This window comes from Notolabrus celidotus, chromosome 4, assembly GCF_009762535.1.
Source record: "Notolabrus celidotus isolate fNotCel1 chromosome 4, fNotCel1.pri, whole genome shotgun sequence".
Taxonomy (NCBI): domain Eukaryota; kingdom Metazoa; phylum Chordata; class Actinopteri; order Labriformes; family Labridae; genus Notolabrus; species Notolabrus celidotus.
Window position 1 is genome coordinate 5,976,001 of NC_048275.1, and position 23,255 is coordinate 5,999,255.

Consider the following 23,255-nt stretch of genomic DNA (forward strand, 5'->3'; position numbering starts at 1 on the left):
AGGAGGAAGAGGAGGAGGAGGCTGGCTTCTCAAATCTGATGCTCATCAAAGTTAGATTAAACTGGAAATAACTGCAGCTGTTACAAACTGATCCCGGTTTGTGATTGATTGCATTCAGTGATCATGTGCATGATTCATTCTGACTTCCAGGAGTCTGTGTGCATGCCAGCAGCAGGTCAGAAGTCATGACACAAAAAAACTTTGTCTGTACTTCCTTCTTCTTTTTCTTCTTCAATTTTGAGCTTCTGAACACATCCAGACTGATTTCAGCCTCAATCAACCTCAAAAGACAAACACCAGTCTGTTTTCCTCTTCAGCACGATATTAAAGGCACAGTAAGGAGTTTTCGTGTTGTGTTGATTCTGGCGCCCCCTCTGGTTGAAGTTGGTAGTGCCTTTCTGGGATGCAGACTACATTTCCCATGAGCACCGTCACTCCCTGTGGTAAAGATGTGTTTCTTCTTTTTAATCCTTTGTTCATCTTTTAACAGGATGCAGAGTGATGAGGTCGTGTGTTGATCTGAAGCTACGTCAGATTATGAACTGTAACGCAACGACGACTAAACTTTGTACGTTAGCTAGCTTACAGAAGGTGAGCTAACGTCCCAGTGTCGTGATGTGAGCTGCAGCGTCCCAATAAATGTCTGGATAATGTCATCATGCACACGGTTTAACTCTTTGGTACTCAAAGAGCAGAGAAGCATTCACACGCAGGCATAGAGAGGGGAGGTGTGCCCTTCCACGTAGGCACATGGAAGGGCAGGGAGCTCCAAGAACAGAGCCATACCGATAAATTTAACATATACATGCATATAAAGGGGCAGTGTGATCCTGAGGGGGGAATGTGCTCTCCCCACCTCAGGCTTTGCCCTTCCACATAGGCACATAGAAGGGTAGGGAGCTCCCAAAACAGAGCCATAGTCAAATATAACTAAAAGCATGTAAATGAGGGAGGGAGGGGATGTGTGCTCTCCCCACCATAGGCTTTGCCCTTCCACATAGACACATGGAGGGCAGGGAGCTCCCAGAACAGAGCCATACAGACAAATTTAACTTGAACATGCAAATAAGGGAGGGAGGTTATGTGTGCTCTCCCCTCTGCAGGCTCTGCCCTTCCATGTGCCTAAGTGGAAGAGAAGGGAGCTCCCATACCGCCAAATATAACTTAACGCATGCAATCTTTGAGGATCTTGGTCCTGACTGAGTGATACGAAACCACATCAGGTCCCCAAGCCGCCCCCCGGCACTGCATGATCTGAAGTATTTCGGCCTCTGCAGCTCGGACCGGGACGCGTCTCTGAAAAACTGAAATGTGAAAGAGTGAAGACGGACACGAGCTCTTCTTCAAATCGTCTCAGATTTATTGTTGATACAGTTATAAAGCATATTGCACAGGAAGTCCTGACCAACCTCTCCACTCAGAGTCCCTCTGAAAACACGTGTCAAATATAAAACCGTCAAATAAAAACAGTGAAGTGATCCAAACACACGGCGTACTTTGTTCTGATCCTAACAAGCATTCTTTGTAGTTTATGAATTAATCCACAGAGAGAGAGAGAAACACACTTCTTGGCGTTAAAGTTGGAGAACGTCGTCCTGCTTGGCAATGATCGCCGCTCGCTCTAAGTGACGTTAGACGAGCGTGCGTTAGGATTTATTGATGCATGTTTCTCTCAGAAGCTGCTTTAAAGGTTAAAAGCTGTAAAGGTGCAGAGAGAGCGTACATCACCATCGCTCGTTTCACTCTCACGGAGGCGAGCGTCTCTGAGGGACAGGTTTGTATTCCTGAAGAGGTCTTGGCTGAAACACTGTCACCCTAATCTTCACACGCAACAAGAAGAGGACCGAAGTCCTGCAAGAAGAAAGTCTTCCACCACACACGTTAAAAAAGTGACCGAGCTTCCTGCGTCACATCCAAGGTTTGATTTGTTCACCTGTACCTTTACTCTGTCGTTAGCAGGGACACTGAGGACCATGAAGAGTGAAGAGTGTGGATTGTGTGTGTGTGTGTGTTGTCATATTGGCACTGCCGGTCTGTAAATGAAACCCACACTCAGTTTGGGGGGAGAGAGAGGTTTGAAGCAGCATTGTCTCCTCTCTGTAAGGCCAGACCGCCACGATCAGCCGCTGACTTCAGCCCGCACTAACGATTGTTTCACACTTCTGTAAACATCAGGATGAAGGTCAGAGTCTTCACTTCCTGATGTTTGGGACCAGCAGCCGGCCTGCAGGATTCATTTCTACCAGCTGATCCGGCACAGAGGGGATCTGGTCTCAAAGATCAGGACTGAAGCAGCCTGGTTCTTATTTACATTAAACTAGCATGGAGAGAAGTTCTCTGGCTGTACTCATCATCACCTGGTGTTTCTTTTAAGACCCAAAGACAAGTCTGTGATACTCGATCTTATCATCCTCATGAAGGAAATCAATCAATCCAACAAATACTGTCACCCTAAAGATACCAAGACTTTGGCAAGACTGGCGACGTTAAAAATGTTAAAAATATAGCTGGAAAAACTCTGATTGTCTTTGTTTTGTGAGCTTTAACCATCACAACACGCTGCGTTAGCACCGTTTGTTATCGTCACCATATCTTACACGACGCAAGCTAATTCGGAAAGTTTCGGCAGTATTGTTAGCTCGTAAAGACGCTCCTGTTGTTATCGGAACTGAGTTTTAATCTGTAGAAACCTTCGATCTTGAAGTATGAAGCCAATGCAGAAGTGCCAAAAACAGCAGTTCCTGGAGTGTCCACTAGAGGGCTGGCTGCAGAAACACTAGAAACCAAATACACACCCATTCAAAGAGCCGATCTTTAAAATAAACATGTTAACAGTTTAGGTCTGAGTAGCTCATTTCTCTATCAGCACACACTGTACGAAGGGAATTTATTATTAACGTGTTCTTTTTTAAAGATATTAAACGTACAAGTTTTAAATATTAGAGACACATTAGCAAGGAGGCTCAAAGTCTACCTCTTCGCCTCCTGTTACGTCAACCAAATTTAGGTTGAGGCTTCAAAACTCTGCTTCAGTATGGAATACAAGATGTAGACGCAGAGATGACGTCGTACAGTCTGTGGTTATTACACAGATGTGTTGAATCCTTGATCTGATTCTCAACAATAAAGTGTTTCCAGAGACGACCCTGATCACACACGTCAAATTGAATCAATCTGTGAAATGTGTCCGGCGCATTTCACCTCCGCCTGTTGACACTGCGGCAAAGAACGAGAGTGAATGTCTGCTTTCGAACTCTTTTGATTACATGGAGGATATTTTAAGATTACTTTGAATCTATTTTAGGAGTTCAAAGTTTAAGATTCAAACAACAGAGAGAAGAAGACGAGAGGAGGACACTAGTGAGGGAGGTTAAATCACACCAGAAGATGAGCGAAAGAGACGTCTAACGAAGTGAAGAAAAGAGACGACAGTGTTCGGAATGACAGATTCACTCTTAAGTCTATACTCAGTGTCAGCTTGTTTATGTCCTTATATGGTAACGACCATGCAACTCTTACTGGATACGTTTCGTTGAGGTAAGATCGACTTGTTTGGAGCACTGGCAGTTATTTTTACAACCTTATTTTTTGTAAGTAACATCTGTAAATACGATGATATATCTGGATTTTTAAGGTGACTTATATTAAGTGTTAAGATTTATTTTGAATAGTTAATAAGATAAATTAACTTGAAAGACTTTGAGGTTTTTGCAGCATAAATATTCAAACTCTGAGCTAGCTTTTCAGCGATATTGAGCCAGCGTTTGAGAAACCCAAAATAAGTCTTGACTAAATAAAGTCTTTAATAAATTCCCTGTTTAATGCAAATATGGAGGATAACAACAGCACCAAGCTGTGGCAGTAAATGACTGAACCTGATGAACCTGTGAAGTCTTGAGTTGTATTTTGTGTTGATTGATCCCTCAAAGAGACCGCTGACTGCACCAAAGATCTGAGATATCACAGACGTCATCGTGGAACAAACCTGGATACTAAAGGTTGCAAACAGAGACCGTCACCTCTCCAAACTTTGTTCTAAAACTTGTACGGTGAAATAAAAACAAGCGCCTGAGTAAACACCTCCATGTCCGGGCCTCTCATGGCGAGTGTGTAATAATTCAGTAACAGCCCTTCTGTGTCGTCAGCTGAACACAAACACACGTGTGTCAGCGCGGCGTGAAGAAGCACGCTGTAGGATTGTCTAAAAGAGGAGCGTCTACATTATGCACATCAGAGATGATTCCCCCGAAACAACAGGCAACGTGGAGCAGGTGGGCGAGGATCACGAGCATCACGTGCGGACACACATACACAGTATATGTTTGCATCATGAGTCTACGTTTGGCACTGAAAAACAAACTGCAGGAGGAGGAGGAGGAGGGAGGAGGGAGGAGGGAGAGTCGTAGCTCTCTGGAGATAAACAAACACAGACCTCACGGTGAGGAGGCGTTTGTTTGTCTGAGGGGAGTCTTCATGTGAAGGATGCGACTGAGGGAGGTAGATGGACCGAGAGTTTCACAAGGCAGACCGGTTTCTGACTTCAAACTGAGGCCGGACTCAGACTTCAGACTGAAACACTAACTGGTCTAACAATCAGGCTGCAGACATAAACCACTTTCACGTGCACGAAACTCCTCAACATGTCCTGACTTCATCCGGATGAGCTGCATGTAACGAGGTTTTCAGGCTGACTTTAACCACAACCGAGTAAAACGTGGGGAAGAAATCAAAGTGTGTGTGAGCGCATGTTGGCGTGATGTGTGTGAAGTTCTAGAAACAATCCGAGCTTCAAGTCAGCAAACTGTTAAAGATTAAGGCGGAGACTTCATTTCTGTGCGTGCCTTCGCTTACGGTCCAACTTCAGACTGGAGTTAACGCTTAAAGACAAAGCTGATGTAAGCATGAAATATCAGATAAAGATCAGTTAAAGGGAAACTGTCATGAGATTTCATCACGCCTTCTTCGTGCTCTCTAAAGACTGTTTCGAACGGCGTGCAACCAACGCTTGCTGAAGCATTCGTGGACGAAACTCCTTGGAAAAACCCTCGCCCAGAGATTCAGTATTTCTATGCAGTCTGTAAGTGATCTCACTCCTGAACATTTCTATCCAACGGACTGTGAACACAAACACCAGAGCTTTTCACGTTAAGCCCACATTAGCCGTGTCTTTTTTCGGGTGTGTTTGTTTTGCAGTTTTTTCGTCCTCACACATGTTGGAGTGACGCTAACGCTCAACAGTTTCACAGCTACCTCCTTCCCTCTCTCCTTTCTGCTCTAAACGTACTGACGTAATCCTCCAGAACCTTTAATGCTAAACATTCAACAAGATCGCTATCATCGGCACGCCTTAGACGAGTCTCTGAGCAGCTCAGGATGTCAAAGATTGGTTCAGTGAAGAAAACAGGTATACATCTGATGCATGCTCCTCCTGTAGTCTGAGTCCGGCCTTAGAGACACTTAGCATCGGGGTGTGAGTGAGGAGAGGATGAAGCATGAGACAAGATGAAGCCAATCACACAGAACTTTTTCAATCGTGGAACCCTAAAAGATCTTGTACACGTCTTCTTAAATCTAACACCAAAGTCCACGGTCACCTTCGTCCACTTCATAAACTACAGACACTTAATCCTTTTACATGGTTTCATGTCCGTTTGAGAGACTCAGCGTCCTTATCGATCCACCAGTAGATTCACATTAGTCCTTTGAGGGAGACCCGTGACATCGTCCACAGAGAGCTCTCTGGAACCTTTGGCTGAAGTTCTTGTCTCTTCCTGTGCTTAAGATTAGAAGTCTATGATTATCATAGGCTGATTGGATTTCTAGAGAGGCTAGAAAAGAAGAAGGAGAAGGTGTCAATGATTCGGGTCTCACACGACCAGCGTCTCAAGGGTTCAAAATATCCGAGACCGCTCGCGGCTCCAGAGGAGTCACGCAGGATATTTTGGTCAGAGTAAAGTTGAAGAATGTGGAAAATAAATCCCATCCAGATCCAGACTCTAGAAAAAAACAGCGGTCTGGATCTGAGTCTGTAAGAAAGTTAAAAGCCTAAAGAGTCCTGAATCAGAGAGTCCTGATCTCCCTCACAGTCAGGAGGGTCAGCCGTGGGACGAGAAGATCGGCCTGCTGATGTTGCTGTTTGTTGTCATGGCTGCCAGTTCCCACCTAGAAGAAAACATGAGACAGAACCAGGAAACGTATTAGAGACGGTCTAAATCAGGGGTTCTCAAACTTTTTGGAGCCAGGGACCCCTTACAGGTGAGAAAATTGTCCAAGGACCCCTCATAATTGTAACACAGATTAATCACATTAGTGATGTGTCATGATCAAAAGCTGCGGCTCTGAGAGTCGATGCTTTATAGTGAATCAGAATCCCAGTTTTTTCCTTTACTGCTTAGCTCTCTCAGTGCTCAGCCCCAGCTCTGCTCACAGCACAACTCAGCACAAGCTGAGGAAATTAATAATGTCGTGTTTGGTTCTGCTTCTGTTTGCTTGAGTTTGGTTCTGGTTCTGTTTGTTGAGTTCGGTTCTGGTTCTGTTTGTTGAGTTCGGTTCTGGTTCTGTTTGTTGAGTTCGGTTCTGGTTCTGTTTGTTGAGTTCGGTTCTGGTTCTGTTTGTTGAGTTCGGTTCTGGTTCTGTTTGTTGAGTTCGGTTCTGGCTCGGTTTGGTTCTGGTTCGGTTCTGGTTCGGTTTTGTTCTGGTTCTGATTTCTCCCGTTTGGTTCTGATTCTGTTTGCTTGAGTTTGGTTCTGGTTCTGTTTGTTGAGTTCGGTTCTGGTTTGGTTCTGGTTCGGTTTTGGTTCGGTTCTGGTTCAGTTTGGTTCTGGTTCGGTTCTGGTTCGGTTTGGTTCTGGTTCGGTTCTGGTTCTGGTTCGGTTTGGTTCTGGTTCGGTTTGGTTCTGGTTCGGTTTGGTTCTGGTTCGGTTCTGGTCAAGTTCTGGTTCGGTTCTGGTTCGATTCTGGTTCGGTTCTGGTTCGGTTCTGGTTCGGTTCTGGTTCGGCTTGGTTCTGGTTCGGTTTGGTTCTGGTTCACTTTGGTTCTGGTTCAGTTCACTTCGGTTCTGGTCAAGTTCTGGTTTGGTTCTGGTTCTGTTTGGTTCTGATTTCGTTTGGTTCTGGTTCTGTTTGCTTGAATTTGGTTCTGGTTCTAACCCTAATCCTAACCCTAACCCTAATCCCAACCCTAACCCTAACCCTAACCCTAATCCCAACCCTAACCCTAACCCTAATCCCAACCCTAACCCTAACCCTAACCCTAACCCTAACCCTAATCCTAACCCTAACCCTAATCCCAACCCTAACCCTAACCCTAACCCTAACCCTAATCCTAACCCTAATCCTAACCCTAACCCTAATCCCAACCCTAACCCTAATCCTAACCCTAACCCTAACCCTAATCCCAACCCTAACCCTAACCCTAACCCTAACCCTAATCCTAACCCTAATCCTAACCCTAACCCTAACCCTAATCCTAACCCTAACCCTAACCCTAACCCTAATCCCAACCCTAACCCTAACCCTAACCCTAACCCTAACCCTAATCCCAACCCTAACCCTAACCCTAATCCTAACCCTAACCCTAACCCTAACCCTAATCCCAACCCTAACCCTAACCCTAACCCTAATCCTAACCCTAATCCTAACCCTAACCCTAACCCTAACCCTAATTCTAACACTAACCCTAACCCTAACCCTAATCCTAACCCTAACCCTAATCCTAACCCTAATCCCAACCCTAACCCTAACCCTAATTCTAACCCTAACCCTAACCCTAATTTTAACCCTAACCCTTATCCCAACCCAAACCCTAAACATAACCCTAATCCTAACCCTAGTCATAATTCTAACCCTAATCCCAACCCTAACCCTAATCCTAACCCTAACCCTAATCCTAACCCTAATTCTAACCCTAACCCTTACCCTAATCCTAACCCTAATTCTAACCCTAACCCTAACCCTAATTCTAACCCTAACCCTAACCCTAACCCTAATTCTAACCCTAACCCTAATCCTAACCCTAATTCAAACCCTAACCCTAACACTAATTCTAACCCTAACCCTAATCCTAACCCTAATTCAAACCCTAACCCTAACCCTAATTCTAACCCTAATCCTAACCCTAATTTTAACCCTAATCTTAACCCTAACCCTTATCCCAACCCTAACCCTAATCCTAACCCTAACCCTAATCATAACCCTAGTCCTAACCCTAATCTTAACCCTAACCCTAATCTCAACCCTAACCCTAACCCTAATTCTATCCCTAATCTTAACCCTTACCCTAATCCAAACCCTAACCCTAATCATAACCCTAACCCTAATCATAACCCTAGTCCTAACCCTAATCTTAACCCTAACCCTAATCTCAACCCTAACCCTAACACTAATTCTAACCCTAATCTCAACCCTTACCCTAATCTTAACCCTTACCCTAATCTTAACCCTAACCCTAATCATAACCCTAGTCCTAACCCTAATCTTAACCCTAACCCTAATCTCAACCCTAACCCTAACACTAATTCTAACCCTAATCTTAACCCTTACCCTAATCTTAACCCTAACCCTAATCTCAACCCTAACCCTAACCCTAATCCTAACCCTAACCCTAGTTAAAAGAGCTGGCTCTCTGAAAAGAGCCGAACTTCCCATCACTAAAGAACATGCTTACTATCATTTGCACTCTTAGTTCCCCTTGGAACTATTTGTTTTGTAAAACGTATCAATGTATATACTTCAGACCTGTACCATACTTTTTTAACTCTTGAAATTTCCATGTTGGTAAAAAAATCTTCTGCAGCGTCACTCAGCCCACTAACTGTGAGTCCTTCACCCACCCCTCTTAGCCTCCTCTTGGTCCCAGTGCAGAGCTACGATGTGTATAATGATGAGGGACGGTCTGGCTGTAACACGAGAACCAGGAGCAGGGGCTGACAGCAGGCTCTGCTGCTGACCTGCTGACAGGTCAGAGGTTGGGCTGCAGATTGTTATCTCTGGCTCTGGTTTCACACTCACTCCTCTTAATTTGCTTTGTTCGTTTTTCTGTTGTTGTGCGCGTGTGTGTTTAAGAGGGGAGATTGGCACTGGAGGTGGAGATGCCAGCGAGGGGCAGAGGGAGTTAACGTGAGTCCTGTGACCTCGGGGTGAAAACTCTCTGCGGGTTAGAAACACGACTGCAAACAGCGAAGTGTGGAGCGTGCAAGGTGGCAGTGACAGTGTGAGAGGAATGGAGGGTGAGCAGTAATTAGGATCGAATTACTAAAAAAGAAAAACACTTGAGAGAAACTCCTTCATTACTGAAGCACTTGTCTAATGAGCCAAACCACGAGTCCATTAAGGATATCTGAGAAATCTTTGAGTCTACAAACAGACGAACCGTCAAACGATTCTTAAATATCAGGCGCCGTATTTACATCAAGCTTGTTTTAGAAAGAGAGAGCACAGAGACTTCACTGAATATGAACCTTCCAGTTTAAAAGACTCGTTTATACTTCATGTCTTTAAATGTTTGAATACTGCTTCAACATGATAATGACATCTTTTAAACCCTGTGATCAAACATCAAACAAAAACAAAGCTTTGTTCTCAAACTGGAATCTCTTGAAGTATTACAGATTATTTAATTCATTTAGGGAGTACAGAACGGGATTAGGGCCGCTGAAAAGAAGTTTTCCTGGAGAGTGGGCCAGTATAAAAAGTTGTTTTGAGGTTTTACTTTTTCATTTTTTCATTCATATTTTATAGAACGCTGAGATCAACGACAGAATTCTAGAATGCTGAGATCAAAGCTAGAAGTCTAGAATGGCTTTGATCCCACCATTCTATAATGTCAGAATCTAGAATCTCTGGCTTTGATCTTAGAATTCTAGAATTCTGGCTTTGATCTTAGAATTCTAGAATTCTGGCTTTGATCTCAGAATTCTAGAATCTCTGGCTTTGATCTCAGAATTCTAGAATCTCTGGCTTTGATCTCAGAATTCTAGAATCTCTGGCTTTGATCTCATAATTCTAGAATCTCTGGCTTTGATCTCAGAATTCTAGAATATCTGGCTTTGATCTTAGAATTCTAGAATCTCTGGCTTTGATCTTAGAATTCTAGAATCTCCGGCTTTGATCTCAGAATTCTAGAATCTCTGGCTTTGATCTTAGAATTCTAAGATTCTGGCTGTGATCTCAGACTTCTAGAATCTCTGGCTTTGATCTTAAAATTTTAGAAATCTGGCTGTGATCCCAGGATTCTGAGAAGAGTCAGATTGCTGACTCCCTCAAAAAGTCAACTCAAATGTATTTGTGGCCCGCTCTTCCAAAAATATTCGCCCTAACCCTTTTATTTGTAAACAAGAGACAGGACGGTGGATCAAGAAGGAAACTAGGAAAAGAAAGACAGATCGGAGGATGACGTGCAGATAAAAAAGATTGTTCAATAAAATATTTACCACTTGATAAAGTTCTACTTATAAATAAATCTGTTTTAGTTATATTATTTTGGATGGATGTAACAAAACAAATATTTATGCTTATATGATACCTTTCCATTAAATCCCCAGTTAATTCCCATAATTTCCAATTTGGAATATTTCCAAAATTCCCCAGCTTAACTTCCCATGGAAATTTACCGGAAAATTTCCACCTCTTTGCAACCCTAACCCTGAGTCACTTTTTTAACTTTTATATTAAAATATATATTTTTGAGCTTGTTGTTGCTGAGAGGAAAATTATGTTTTATTCCCTCATCACACCCATTAAGTGACAATGTGTGCCTTACACTTTGCAGTACCTGTTTCAGTGGTTTTAATAGTACTTTGGTTTAACGGGGGAGAGATGTGATTATTAAATAAAGAGTGGTTTCAGTGTAAAATAATGTTCATCTCTTTTAAAAAAAGCTATTTCAGATAATGCTAAAAACCTGGACCCTCAAACCTCAGCCCATGAGTAGACAAAGGTGCCAGAATTCTAGAATTCTGAGATTAAAGCCAGAATTCTAGAATTCTGAGATCAAAGCCAGAATTCTAGAATTCTGAGATCAAAGCCAGAATTCTAGAATTCTGAGATCAGAGCCAGAATTCTAGAATTCTGAGATCAAAGCCAGAATTCTAGAATTCTGAGATCAAAGCCAGAATTCTAGAATTCTGAGAATAAAGCCAGAATTCTAGAATTCTGAGATTAAAGCCAGAATTCTAGAATTCTGAGATCAAAGCCAGAATTCTAGAATTCTGAGATTAAAGCCAGAATTCTAGAATTCTGAGATCAAAGCCAGAATTCTATTCCGACATTATAGAACGGTGAGATCAAAGCCATTCTAGAAGTCTGGCTTTGATCTCAGAATTCTAAAAATGTATGTAAATTAGAAGTTTACATGGAATAAAAGAGTATTTATGTATTATCTGTGAGCAACATTAAGGCATCTCAAGCACAGAGATGTTACATTAAAACATATTTCATATCACACAAACATATTTTAACTCTAGGACAAATAATTATTAGAATCAGAGCCAAATTAAGTGATCCAAACTTTTCCTCAAACTTTGAATGTTTTCTCACCGTGTGTTGCACACCATTAAACATTTAAAGACTGAAATGTGCGTGTGTGTGTGTGTGTGTGTGTGTGTGTGTGTGTGTGTGTGTGTGTGTGTGTGTATGATTGTTGGTCATTGTTTTAGTTTTTTCAAAGGTTTAATCCTACCACAAAGTGACTTCCTTGACCTCCTCATGCAGTATAACTTCCTCTTCCCTTCTTTCACGTTGACGCTATAATTAAATAAACTGAATATATCTTCCTCTTGTTCTTTATTCGTCTGTGTCTTCTGGATAAATGACACATTATGAGGCTGAGAACATCGCCTGGACTTCATCTGTTTTATGTGACTGTGTTATTCTCCTATAGAGGAGAGTGAAAGCTGTAAGTGGGCAGATGTTATAACTATTTTATCATGTCAGACAAAGAGCTGAGTAATGAATAATGAGTCCTAATCTCTCTCTGTGACAAACAGCCTCATTACACAGGAGGGGCAGAGTGGTGGCAGATATGACACAAACAGCAGGAAACACAATATGTGAGTTTGTGGAGGAGAGGATGCTGCTCTGACCTGATGTCTTGTGGGAGTCCCGACTGCTCCAGACTGTACTGAATAACAGCTATTTTGCATAACGTCTTCAAATTAGGGCCTGAAAGGAGAGAGAGTAATGAGTCACAGACGGATCACAGACATTAATCACAGCGAGGACATGAATCCATGTGTCAGCGCTGGGTTAGATAAAAACAGCTGGAGAAACAAACACCACATTATTATACATATATACACTATCAGTCAAAAGTTTGGACACACCTTCTCATTCAATGGTTTTTATTTATTTTAATTATTCTCAACATTGTAGATTAATACTGAAGACATCAAAACTATGACATAATCTGGTTTTGCCATAATCTGGATTACAACAGTAGTTAAATAGGGCTATCCATTGTGTGCTAACCCTACCTCTGAACAACACAACTGATGGTCTCAAACACATTAAGAAGGCAAGTCATTCTATAAATTAACTGTTGACATGGTTCATGTTAATCAGAAACCATTCCAGGAGACCACTTCATGAAGCAGACTGAGAGAAAGTGTGCAAAGCTGTCATGAAGGAAAAAGGGGGCTACGAAGAAGAAGAAGAAGAAGAAGAAGAAGAAGAAGAAGAAGAAGAAGAAGAAGAAGAAGAAGAAGAAGAAGAAGAAGAAGAAGAAGAAGAAGAAGAAGAAGAAGAAGAAGAAGAAGAAGAAGAAGAAGAAGAAGAAGAAGAAGAAGAAGAAGAAGAAGAAGAAGAAGAAGAAGAAGAAGAAGAAGAAGAAGAAGAAGAAGAAGAAGAAGAAGAAGAAGTTTTATTTAAAAGCGCCTTTCTCAACACTCAAGGTCACTTAACAGAGGGATTAAAAACACAATAAATTAAATAAAAAACAACAAGCAAAAGTAACACCAAGTTTAAATGAAGCAGTGAGATTATATGGAGAATGCAGCTTGAAACAGATGGGCTTTGAGTCTTGATTTGAAGAGGGGTAGTGAGTCTATGTGTCGGATGTCTGGTGGGAGTGAGTTCCAGAGTTGGGGAGCAGAGCGACTGAAAGCTCTGCTCCCCATGGTAAAACCCTGAAAGAGCCCGTCTTTACAGATCTGTCCCTGCGTATCCAAACATTTAGTGCATCTATAAGTTGTTTAGTAACCTCCTGATCACACGTGATTTCAAAAGGCACCCTTTTGAAATCACCATCATTTTTAACCCAGGTGATCAATACGTGGGCTGATTACCTGCAAAGCGCTCTTATTTTGAAGGCCCATCTATGGACGTGACTCTCCCACCTCACGTTCCCTGATAAACACGGTGAGGACACACGCAGCTGGCACGTGGAGGCGTTGGTCACAGGGGAAGCCGCTGGGCACGGTCTGTCCCATATGGTCCCTGTGTGTCCCTGTGCTCAGCCCACCTACACAACTCCCTGACTGTGACCTCACCGCGTCACGGGCAGGACCTGGCTATATTTGGGCGTCTGCACGGCGGAAGTTATAAATGGGAAAACACACAAGGCAGGTAACACCGTGTCCTCGGGATGGACGCTCGCACTTCTGTTTTGGTGACGTAAACAAACGGCATCGCTACCGGCTGAGATGGAGGAGCGGTTTCTAACTTGCTTGGTGAATCTCATTGGAGGTTTCTGTGGTGAAATGAGGAGGCGGGGAGGTAACTCCTCATCTGTTTATCTACCGCTCCTTGTCCTCCTTTACGTAGGAAAGGACAGGACAGGAAATTGAAACAGGGCGCTCGAATATAAAAGCCTCCAACCCTGATAGATTCACCTCCACGTTGTTCCTATGACTGGCACCAAACAGCAGCTCAAATCACCCTGCTTCACAACTTTAATCTATCAATGGTAAACCAGGTAAAGAGAGGGATACTCACTGAAGTCTAAGATATACAGGTCTGAGTGGTCCATGAGGTTGAATTCATCCCCCATTCCTTGCTCGGGACACGGGCTGCAAAGAGAATGAGAAGTTTGAGTACATTAACAAACAATCAAAGCTTTGAACACATCATGGACAAATCAGAAGCTCCTGAAACCTCCAGACACACAGCGTTTGAAGGTTGTGTTCACTGCTCAGCTGTTTAATCATCTGTCAAACTTTTGTTTTTGCACTCGGAGACTGATCTCAAGTATTAAAGGTGACATATCATGCAAAATCCATTCTGCCCCTGTTCTGATTTCTCCACCTTTCTGTAAATGTGTTCTGAAACGAGCCTTTTCAGTTTTCAGTGTTTTTCATACGTCACAACGCCATCCGGTCTGTAACAGGAAGTCAGAGCTGGGAGCTTGTTCAGCCCATAGACTGTATAAAATACAACTCAACCCCTCCTCTGTTTTTCATTCCCTGCACACGTGTGTGCTAACAAGGAGCTTAGGAGGGAGGCATGCTAGTTGTAGGCTGTCTTAATAAACACAAAGGTCGGTTTTACTCCCCACGTCTGCAGATTTGAAGATGTAGTGGATGATTTTTATTTATCATGGATAAGTGCTAGCGCTAGATAGCATAGCCACATAGCTACATGTTCGTAGCTGTGTATCAAGACACACGTCGAAATACTGACAAATAAAACAACAAGAAACACTAAATCTGTGACCAATGGTTCAGAAAGGTCCTGCTGCAGGCGCCTCTCCGTCAGGATCAGATTATGGATCAGATTCTGGATCAGATTCAGAGGGTTGAAGAAACGCGGGTCTGTGAGCAGCCGTGTATATTCAGCCAACATGAAAAACATTAGATCAACGTGCTGGACAGCCGAGGCCACATCCACTACCTGAGGGGGCGTGGTCAGAGAGCTCATTCTCATTTAAAGGCACAGACACAGAAAACAGCCTGTTCTGAGGAGGACTGAAAAAGAGGGTTTTACAGGCAGACCAGAATCTGATTTCAAAGTGTTTTTTTGAGCAATAAACTTTAAAGACATGTTTTGGGGACCTCTTGGACCAATATATTTGGATGAAAAAGAGCAGAATATGTCACCTTTAAGGCTGCATCGCTTTTCTTTTCCCCCTCCGAAAACTGACTTTATTTAAATGTTCTGTTTTCTTTCTCTGCTTCTTTTCTTCTAGAATCTAATTTATATTCCTCCTCAAAGACCTTTCACAGTCTTTCTTCTCTTCTAGTGTATCTTCAGTATTTCATGTCATCTTTCCCTCCTGGTGTTTCCTTTCTCTTAAACTTCATTGATATAATTCACCTCCCTCCTCCTCTCTCCTCCTCTCTCTCCTCCTCTCCTCCTGTAATCAGTGAAGTTCATTAGCAGCGAGCCACAGATCATTCTAAAGGAGAGCTGCTAACACGCTGCTCTGCTCTCTTATCAGCGCCTGCCATGATTTAAGCCCACAGGAAGAACAGCGGAGCGGTGAGACGGCAGACTGGCTCGAGCTGATAGTCTCCCAGACCTGTGCAGACTGAGATATCACTGCACATCTGTTTCCTGCTTCAGCCTCACACACACACAGATACACACAAACACACACACACACACACACACCTGTGACACCTGGAGCTCTGTATCACACTCTGTTCACTCATCATCTCTGTAACGGTTAATTAAGATGCAGACTTGTCTGCTTGGATGGATGTTGTATAATCAGAGGTCTGACGGTAACAGGCTGCGGCCTCTGGGGACTCAAACTATCATTTAAGGAAGATTTATCCCCGCAGGGAGGCACGGATATTCCTGTAAAAGCACATCATTGCTTTACATCCATAACAAAAGAGCACCAAGAGACCGGTCCAGATTGGAGGATAAAAATGCACTCTATGGTTTTACACGGCCCCGAGGACAGTTTCATCCAGACAGGTGTATTTACTGAGGAGTTTAGAGTCTATAAATATCCATCAGGAGAGGAACAGAGGGGCTGGGGGACAGGTTTGGTCTTTAAGAGGAGTGTTTCTGAGACGCTGAAGGTTCCTGTGAGTGGAACCTCATAGACTGTATAAATAATGGACGTAGTATGCATGACGTCACCTATCTGTTCCTGAGCGCTGTTTTGAAGCCAGGCGGCGGCCATATTGGAAATGCGGAACTCAAACAGGCATTGTGCGACATAAAGAGGCGGGGTTTGAGCCTCAAACCCCGTACAGGGCCAAATCTCAATTTCCTCCCTGAGCCCTGAGCCCTTCTGGACTTAATTGACGTCAACTGGAAAGTGATTGAGGGCAGGAGGCAGTAAGGGCTAAAACTGTAGAACTGGGAATGAAAAAGCACTTTGAGATTTCTCAAGTAACCTGCATGACGTCACGTAGCTCACCTTAGAGATATTAGGAATTTTTATTGCACAATTTTAACTCCTCAGATTCAAGGCGCTTAAGGCATGACTATCTGTCATGTGATCCAGGCTCTAACTGTACACACTGCTTAACCACAACATTTAAAATATATAAAAAGGCTATTTAATTATAAATATATAAATTATACTGTATATACACATATGTGTGAGGATAAATATACTAAGGCTGTTTTCTATATTTATATTTACAGGCAAACTTTTTTGCCTGTAAATTTTATTGCAACTTTCATGCTTCTTGTTTACAATCTCTCTCTTTTTTTTTCTTTATACTTTTTATTAGTAGTTTTCACACACAAAGAAACAACAAGGAAACAAAACAAGACAAAACAAAGACGTGGCAGCATGTCAGCATTGGATGAGTTTTCTTGTATATATATATATATATATATATATGAGACTATCTTCTGTAAGTAAACAGCTCATTTTTAACTCATCCTTGAGTATAGGACTTGATACCCCATGCAGAAACACACTTTAAAGAAAATGTACAAAGAGAAAAATCTACAACGTCGACAAGAATAAACAGAGAAAAAGAGAAAAAAAAAGAAAAAGAAAGAAGAAAAAAAGAAAGAAAAACTAGAAAAGAAAAGTAAATACATAAAGGAAATTTAAATCAGATTTAATTTTTTTAATTTCATGTGACGGCGTTCGTTTACCCTCCAAGCTTGTGGGCTTCCCCTGGGAATACGGTGTTTTACACCACAATGCTATGAACTCTGGGTAATTCCCTTATGCTAAGTCTGCAAAAATGCCCACTTACAGAAAGGGGGCATAAAGGGCTCAAAAAGTCAGTGAGAGATCCCTCACTCACTTGATGATGTGACAGTGGGACAGCCCTAAACCCTCAAGGACTTAACGGGCCTCAAAGTCAGTGAGTGCTTGAGGGTGGACATTGAGACTGGGCCCAAGAGTCAAGTCAGTCATGTCCTTATTTGGGCAGAAACTTGTAATCTTAATATCTTCTGAACCGTCGCGTTAGAAGAAAATTCACCCCCTGTACAGTGTGTGCCGATAGAGAGATTAGCTACGTAGAGCCAAGCTGTTTTTTGAACCAGGCTGTAAACATGTTTATTAATGCTGCAAAGATCGTCTTCTTTGAATGGGTGTGTATGTGGTTTCTGCTGTTTCTGCAGCCAGCCTCAAGAGGATTCTCGATGAACTCAGCATGGGCTTCATATTTTGAGACCCGAGGTTGCCGCTTGGGACAAACACACGGACAGACACTCGTACGGCAGCGTCGAAGCACTCCAGCAGACTCAGACTCGTTCTTTAAGTGCTGCAAATGACATTCATTTTATTTCCCTGTCCGTCATCTCTCTCCATTCTTCACTCTCACCTCACACTCCTCTCTCCTCCTCCCATCAATCTCCATCCCTCTTTCTCCATCGCGTCTCCCTTCACTGCGTGTTCAGGATGTTGTAAGGGTTTTACGTTGCTAATCTTCCCTAAACAAACAAGACGGTGGCTTAAAGCGGCCCGGAGAGGCGCAGAGCACGAGCACGGCCGTCCCAGGGGGCCAGCTGGGGAAGTCATTACGCTCCCCGACCCCCCCCTCCCCACCAGGAGGGGAGCACCCGGGGCTTACAACCTTTATCAGAGGACCCTCAATCACCCGAGCCCTCCCCTCATTATTAGACCGTCTACTCCTGGACCTGCTCATCACTGCTGCCCCTAACATTTATAAAACAGTCATTTCTATGTCATTTTAAAACACTCATTTAAAAACACGTACATTTAGGACGACTGTGACTTCTCTGAACAACACTCTGCAAACATGAACCCAGGAGGCCAGGTTCTGGACTTTAAAGTGACATGTTGTCCCATTCTGTCCTGATAGAGGATTTCAGCTGCCCAACAGTTCAGGGTCTCCTTTGTTGTATTTTTAGTTTCATGATGCTCCAAATGTTTTCAATGGGGGACGAGTCAGAACTGCAGGCAGACCAGTTCAGCACCTGGACTCTTCTACTACAGAGCCATGCTGTTGTAACACGTGCAGAATGTGGTTTTGCTGAAGGTCTTCCTGAAGACTTCATTGTCTGGATGGCAGCATATGTTGCTCCTAAACCTGTATATATTGTTCCGCATTAATGTAGCCTTCACAGATGTGAAAGCTACCCATGCCATGGACTCTTATGATCCCCATACCATCAGGGACGCTGGCTTTGAACTGTGAGCTGATAACAAGCCGGGTGGTCCCTCTCCTCTTTAGAGCATAGGACACAGCGTTCATGATTTCCAAAAAGAATGTCAGATTTTGATTCATCAGACCACAGGACAGTTTTCCCCTCAGTCCATCTTAAACAGGCTCAGGTCCAGAGAAGTCTCTGTGGTTCTGGATCAGGTTTATATATGGTTTCCTCTTTGCATGGTTCAGTTTTAACCTGAGTTTGTGGATGCAGTGACTTCCACTACAGAGTCATGTCTGTTTTAATGCAGTGACTTCCACTACAGAGTCATGTCTGTTTTTAATGTAGTGACTTCCACTACAGAGTCATGTCTGTGTTTAATGCAGTGACTTCCACTACAGAGTCATGTCTGTTTTAATGCAGTGACTTCCACTACAGAGTCATGTCTGTGTTTAATGCAGTGACTTCCACTACAGAGTCATGTCTGTTTTTAATGCACTGACTTCAACAACAGAGTCATGTCTGTTTTTAATGCAGTGACTTCCACTACAGAGTCATGTCTGTTTTTAATGCAGTGACTTCAACAACAGAGTCATGTCTGTTTTAATGCAGTGACTTCCACTACAGAGTCATGTCTGTTTTTAATGCAGTGACTTCCACTACAGAGTCATGTCTGTTTTTAATGCAGTGACTTCAACAACAGAGTCATGTCTGTTTTAATGCAGTGACTTCCACTACAGAGCCATGTCTGCTTTTAATGCAGTGACTTCAACAACAGAGTCATGTCTGTTTTAATGCAGTGACTTCCACTACAGAGTCATGTCTGTTTTTAATGCAGTGACTTCCACTACAGAGTCATGTCTGTTTTTTAATGCAGTGACTTCCACTACAGAGTCATGTCTGTTTATAATGCAGTGACTTCCACTACAGAGTCATGTCTGTTTATAATGCAGTGACTTCCACTACAAAGTCATGTCTGTTTATAATGCAGTGACTTCCACTACAGAGTCATGTCTGTTTTTAATGCAGTGACTTCCACTACAGAGTCATGTCTGTTTTTAATGCAGTGACTTCCATTACAGAGTCATGTCTGTTTTTATTGCAGTGACTTCCACTACAGAGCCATGTCTGTTTATAATGCAGTGACTTCCATTACAGAGTCATGTCTGTTTTTAATGCAGTGACTTCCACTACAGAGTCATGTCTGTTTATAATGCAGTGACTTCCACTACAGTCATGTCTGTTTTTAATGCAGTGACTTCCACTACAGAGTCATGTCTGTTTTTAATGCAGTGATCTCCACTACAGAGTCATGTCTGTTTATAATGCAGTGACTTCCACTACAGAGTCATGTCTGTTTTAATGCAGGGACTTCCACTACAGAGTCATGTCTGTTTTTAATGCAGTGACTTCCATTACAGAGTCATGTCTGTGTTCAATGCAGTGACTTCCACTACAGAGTCATGTCTGTTTTTAATGCAGTGACTTCCACTACAGTCATGTCTGTTTATAATGCAGTGACTTCCACTACAGAGTCATGTCTGTTTTTAATGCAGTGACTTCCACTACAGAGTCATGTCTGTTTATAATGCAGTGACTTCCACTACAGAGTCATGTCTGTTTATAATGCAGTGACTTCCACTACAGAGTCATGTCTGTTTTAATGCAGTGACTTCCACTACAGAGTCATGTCTGTGTTCAATGCAGTGACTTCCACTACAGAGTCATGTCTGTTTTTAATGCAGTGACTTCCACTAGAGTCATGTCTGTTTTTAATGCAGTGACTTCCACTACAGAGTCATGTCTGTTTATAATGCAGTGACTTCCACTACAGAGTCATGTCTGTTTTTAATGCAGTGACTTCCACTACAGAGTCATGTCTGTTTTTAATGCAGTGACTTCCACTACAGAGTCATGTCTGTTTTTAATGCAGTGACTTCCACTACAGAGTCATGTCTGTTTTTAATGCAGTGACTTCCACTACAGAGTCTGAGGAGCACACTGCAGTAGCTGTGAACTACTGTGTGAGCTCTGAGAAGAGGAGGGAAAGCTCTCGGATGATGACGCGTGAAAGAGTTCAGATAAGAGGAGCTTGAACAGGAGCAACAGGAGAGATGGAGAGGCTCTCTTCTAGGTTGAGTCTTTCTTTTGGACGAGTCTTTCTCGCATGTTCGTGGACGATGTCAGGCCGGGGTGTGAAGCGGGACATTAAGGAGCAGTAATGCTTTAATGGTCGTCACAAAGAGGAAGAGAATGAGGGGATGATAGAGGCAGGAGAAGGTAAAGTGAGGTGTTAAGAGGTGTGGGGAGATAGACCGCCAGTAGTTGGAAGCGGGAAAGTCACGGTGAGCGGCTTTATGTGGCGTCCTGGTGTTTGATGACTCACTTTGTTACTGGATCAGTAAAGTATCAGTAAGTGTGAAAGTGGTCCTCCCCCAGCAGCAGCAGCAGCAGCACTGGTTCCCAGTCTGATGAGGCTCCCCCACTAAAACAACACTGCCTGCTATTTCAAACAACACTCAGCGAGGTGTCTAATCACCCCCAGCTCTCTATCAATGCACTGCCTGCCCCCCTTCTTCATCCTACAGGTCTCAGAGTGGTGCAAACGTCCAGGAGGGCGCTCGTACTGTGAAGGACTCTCAGAGAACAGTGACGCGTATATAAAGTGTGAAAGAGATCCAGTAAACTCACACAATCAGTGACGCCTCCAAACACAAACATAATCCAGGTCCTGTCAGAGGCAGGTTTCAGAGCCTTCATTGGCCGTATCCTCATTCCTGGACAGATCTGATCTACATCCTTTTTCCTTTCTCCACTTCCTCCTGAACTTTGGTCCCTCAGAACCAGCAGGCTCACAGGAACTCATCGTACACTACAACTTCCTGCAGAGCACCTTATCAGGACGGCCAGACCGACTACAGTTTAATTAAGAGTTAAGAGTGTTCTTTGTTTTGAGTGTGTTCGTCTGCAACGTTTACATTTGAGGACAAGGGAAGAGAAGAAGCTTTGGGATGAGGGGATGAGAGTGATGAAGATGAAACCTAAAGCTGTCTCCTCCTGATCTCACATGAACAGAGGATCAATATTAAGATCTGTGTCCAGCAAACAAACAGCTGTTAGGACTTCTCTGGAAGAAAACATGAAGAGTGTGGGAGCCTGGATTAAAAATGTGGCTTAATGTATGTCTACAAAAACCAAAGATAATCTAACACAGAAGAAATTATAGATGCATTTAAGAAAATTGGCAAAACAAAATTATTCCTCTTATTTTGAGTATTTTAGTTATCAGTGTAAGTTTTTTCAGAGCAGGAGAGTGATAAAAACCCTCTATAAACACTTCATTTATACTGCAGGGATCATTGAGGGGCTACACTAATTCACATGATATGGAGTCATTTACAGAAGCACTTAAACTAAACAGACGACAATGGGATTAGAAAAAGAAACCTCAAGTTAGTCCGTTTCAAAGTCACTTGAAACCTTTACACTCGCTTATTCATCCTGCTTCCAATCCAACACTTCAAGTTTGGACAGATAATCAAGGACACTCACTTCACCTGTTAGTGATCATAATGTTATAGCTGTTAGGTTTATCTCTATATGTTTGTTTGTCTGTTTTCCTTTTCATCCAGGTAGCTTGCTAAAAGCTCAGGAGTGTGGAGATGTTGGAGGGAAGTTTAAAGCTGGGGTTGGTAATCAGATTTAGACACACTTTTTATTATACTGGTTAAAATGATCTTTATGTCCTGATGGTAATCAATACATAATGTGTTCTTAAAAAAGAGTGAAGAAAAGCTGCTATCTACAGCCGGAGTAAACCTGGGAAAACACCAACCAATCAGCCTTTTTTGGGTGCCAAAATTTTAAACCATTCAAATCCCGTCCTGCTGTTCTGCCCGCCTCCTGCGCGTACATTTCCCCGGCGTGCACTCCGAGTCTCCGTCTCCTGCCGCTGCTTCCCCTGACTCTACTGACTGCCCCTCTCGCTCGACCTCGGGCCTGTCCCCTCTGACCCGATGAGGTGCTTTGCTCAGGACTGTAGTCCGGATCAGAGTCTAAAAAGCTCTCACCACGGGGGCTCTGACAAGCAGAAGAATGAATGACATTTAGTAAGTCCTACAGAAAATGTAGATGTACTGTAGCGTCTGTCCGGACGCTGTAGTGATGACGAGCCGATTCGTGAACACGTTTAGTTTTAATAACCGGTCACTGTCGGCCGTTACCACGACAACCAACAAAACAACAATCAATGTTTGAATGAATGAAGAACTTCTCCTCTTGTCTCTCCTCTCTCCCGCTCACACACTCTACACCTCTCCTGATGCCTTCACTGACCGTCAACACTGTAGGAATTAAGAACATCTACACTGAACAGGTTTAACAAACAGTAGAGTTGTTACAGTATTATATATGTGTTATAACTTTTCTCCTGATATCGTGTCATCAGTAAAACTGGATAATGCTAGAATGACAGTTGTGAGTACTAACAGCAGCCATGTTTGTTTGTGTTTTTAACTTTCACTATGAGAATGTTTTGGTGAGGACCGGTTTTGAATCAGTCACCATCATATGGTCGCAAGTCAGCGGCGCTCGTGCATGTGAGCCGGGGGGCGTCGTTTTGGAGGAGCTCTGAGGGAGGAGGGGAGGGGTTAGATGGAGTCATGAGGACATGCTACATTCAAATTCATGCTAGTTTTCCGAGACTGCCAACCGCAGCTTTAAATGCACTTTGAATATTTTGCAGGTATGAATGTGAGAAATATATTTTTAAAAGGACATAAAAA

General features: G+C 42.9%; 1 protein-coding gene across 2 annotated transcripts in view; it reads right to left on the reverse strand.

Moving 5' to 3' along the window:
* Positions 1-1,337: 1,337 nt before the first annotated feature.
* klhdc3 (kelch domain containing 3) overlaps positions 1,338-23,255 on the reverse strand; it is a 54,122-nt gene continuing 32,204 nt past the window's right edge. For both annotated transcript variants that reach the window (XR_004630977.1, XM_034681569.1), the window contains 3 exons: positions 13,930-14,003; positions 12,081-12,159; positions 1,338-6,162 (listed from right to left, as the gene is read on the reverse strand). Coding sequence is in view for 1 of the 2 variants with exons in the window: in XM_034681569.1 (XP_034537460.1) it covers positions 6,096-6,162; positions 12,081-12,159; positions 13,930-14,003 (220 nt within the window). In the remaining variant the exon portion in view is untranslated. The remainder of the gene's footprint in view (positions 6,163-12,080; positions 12,160-13,929; positions 14,004-23,255) is intronic.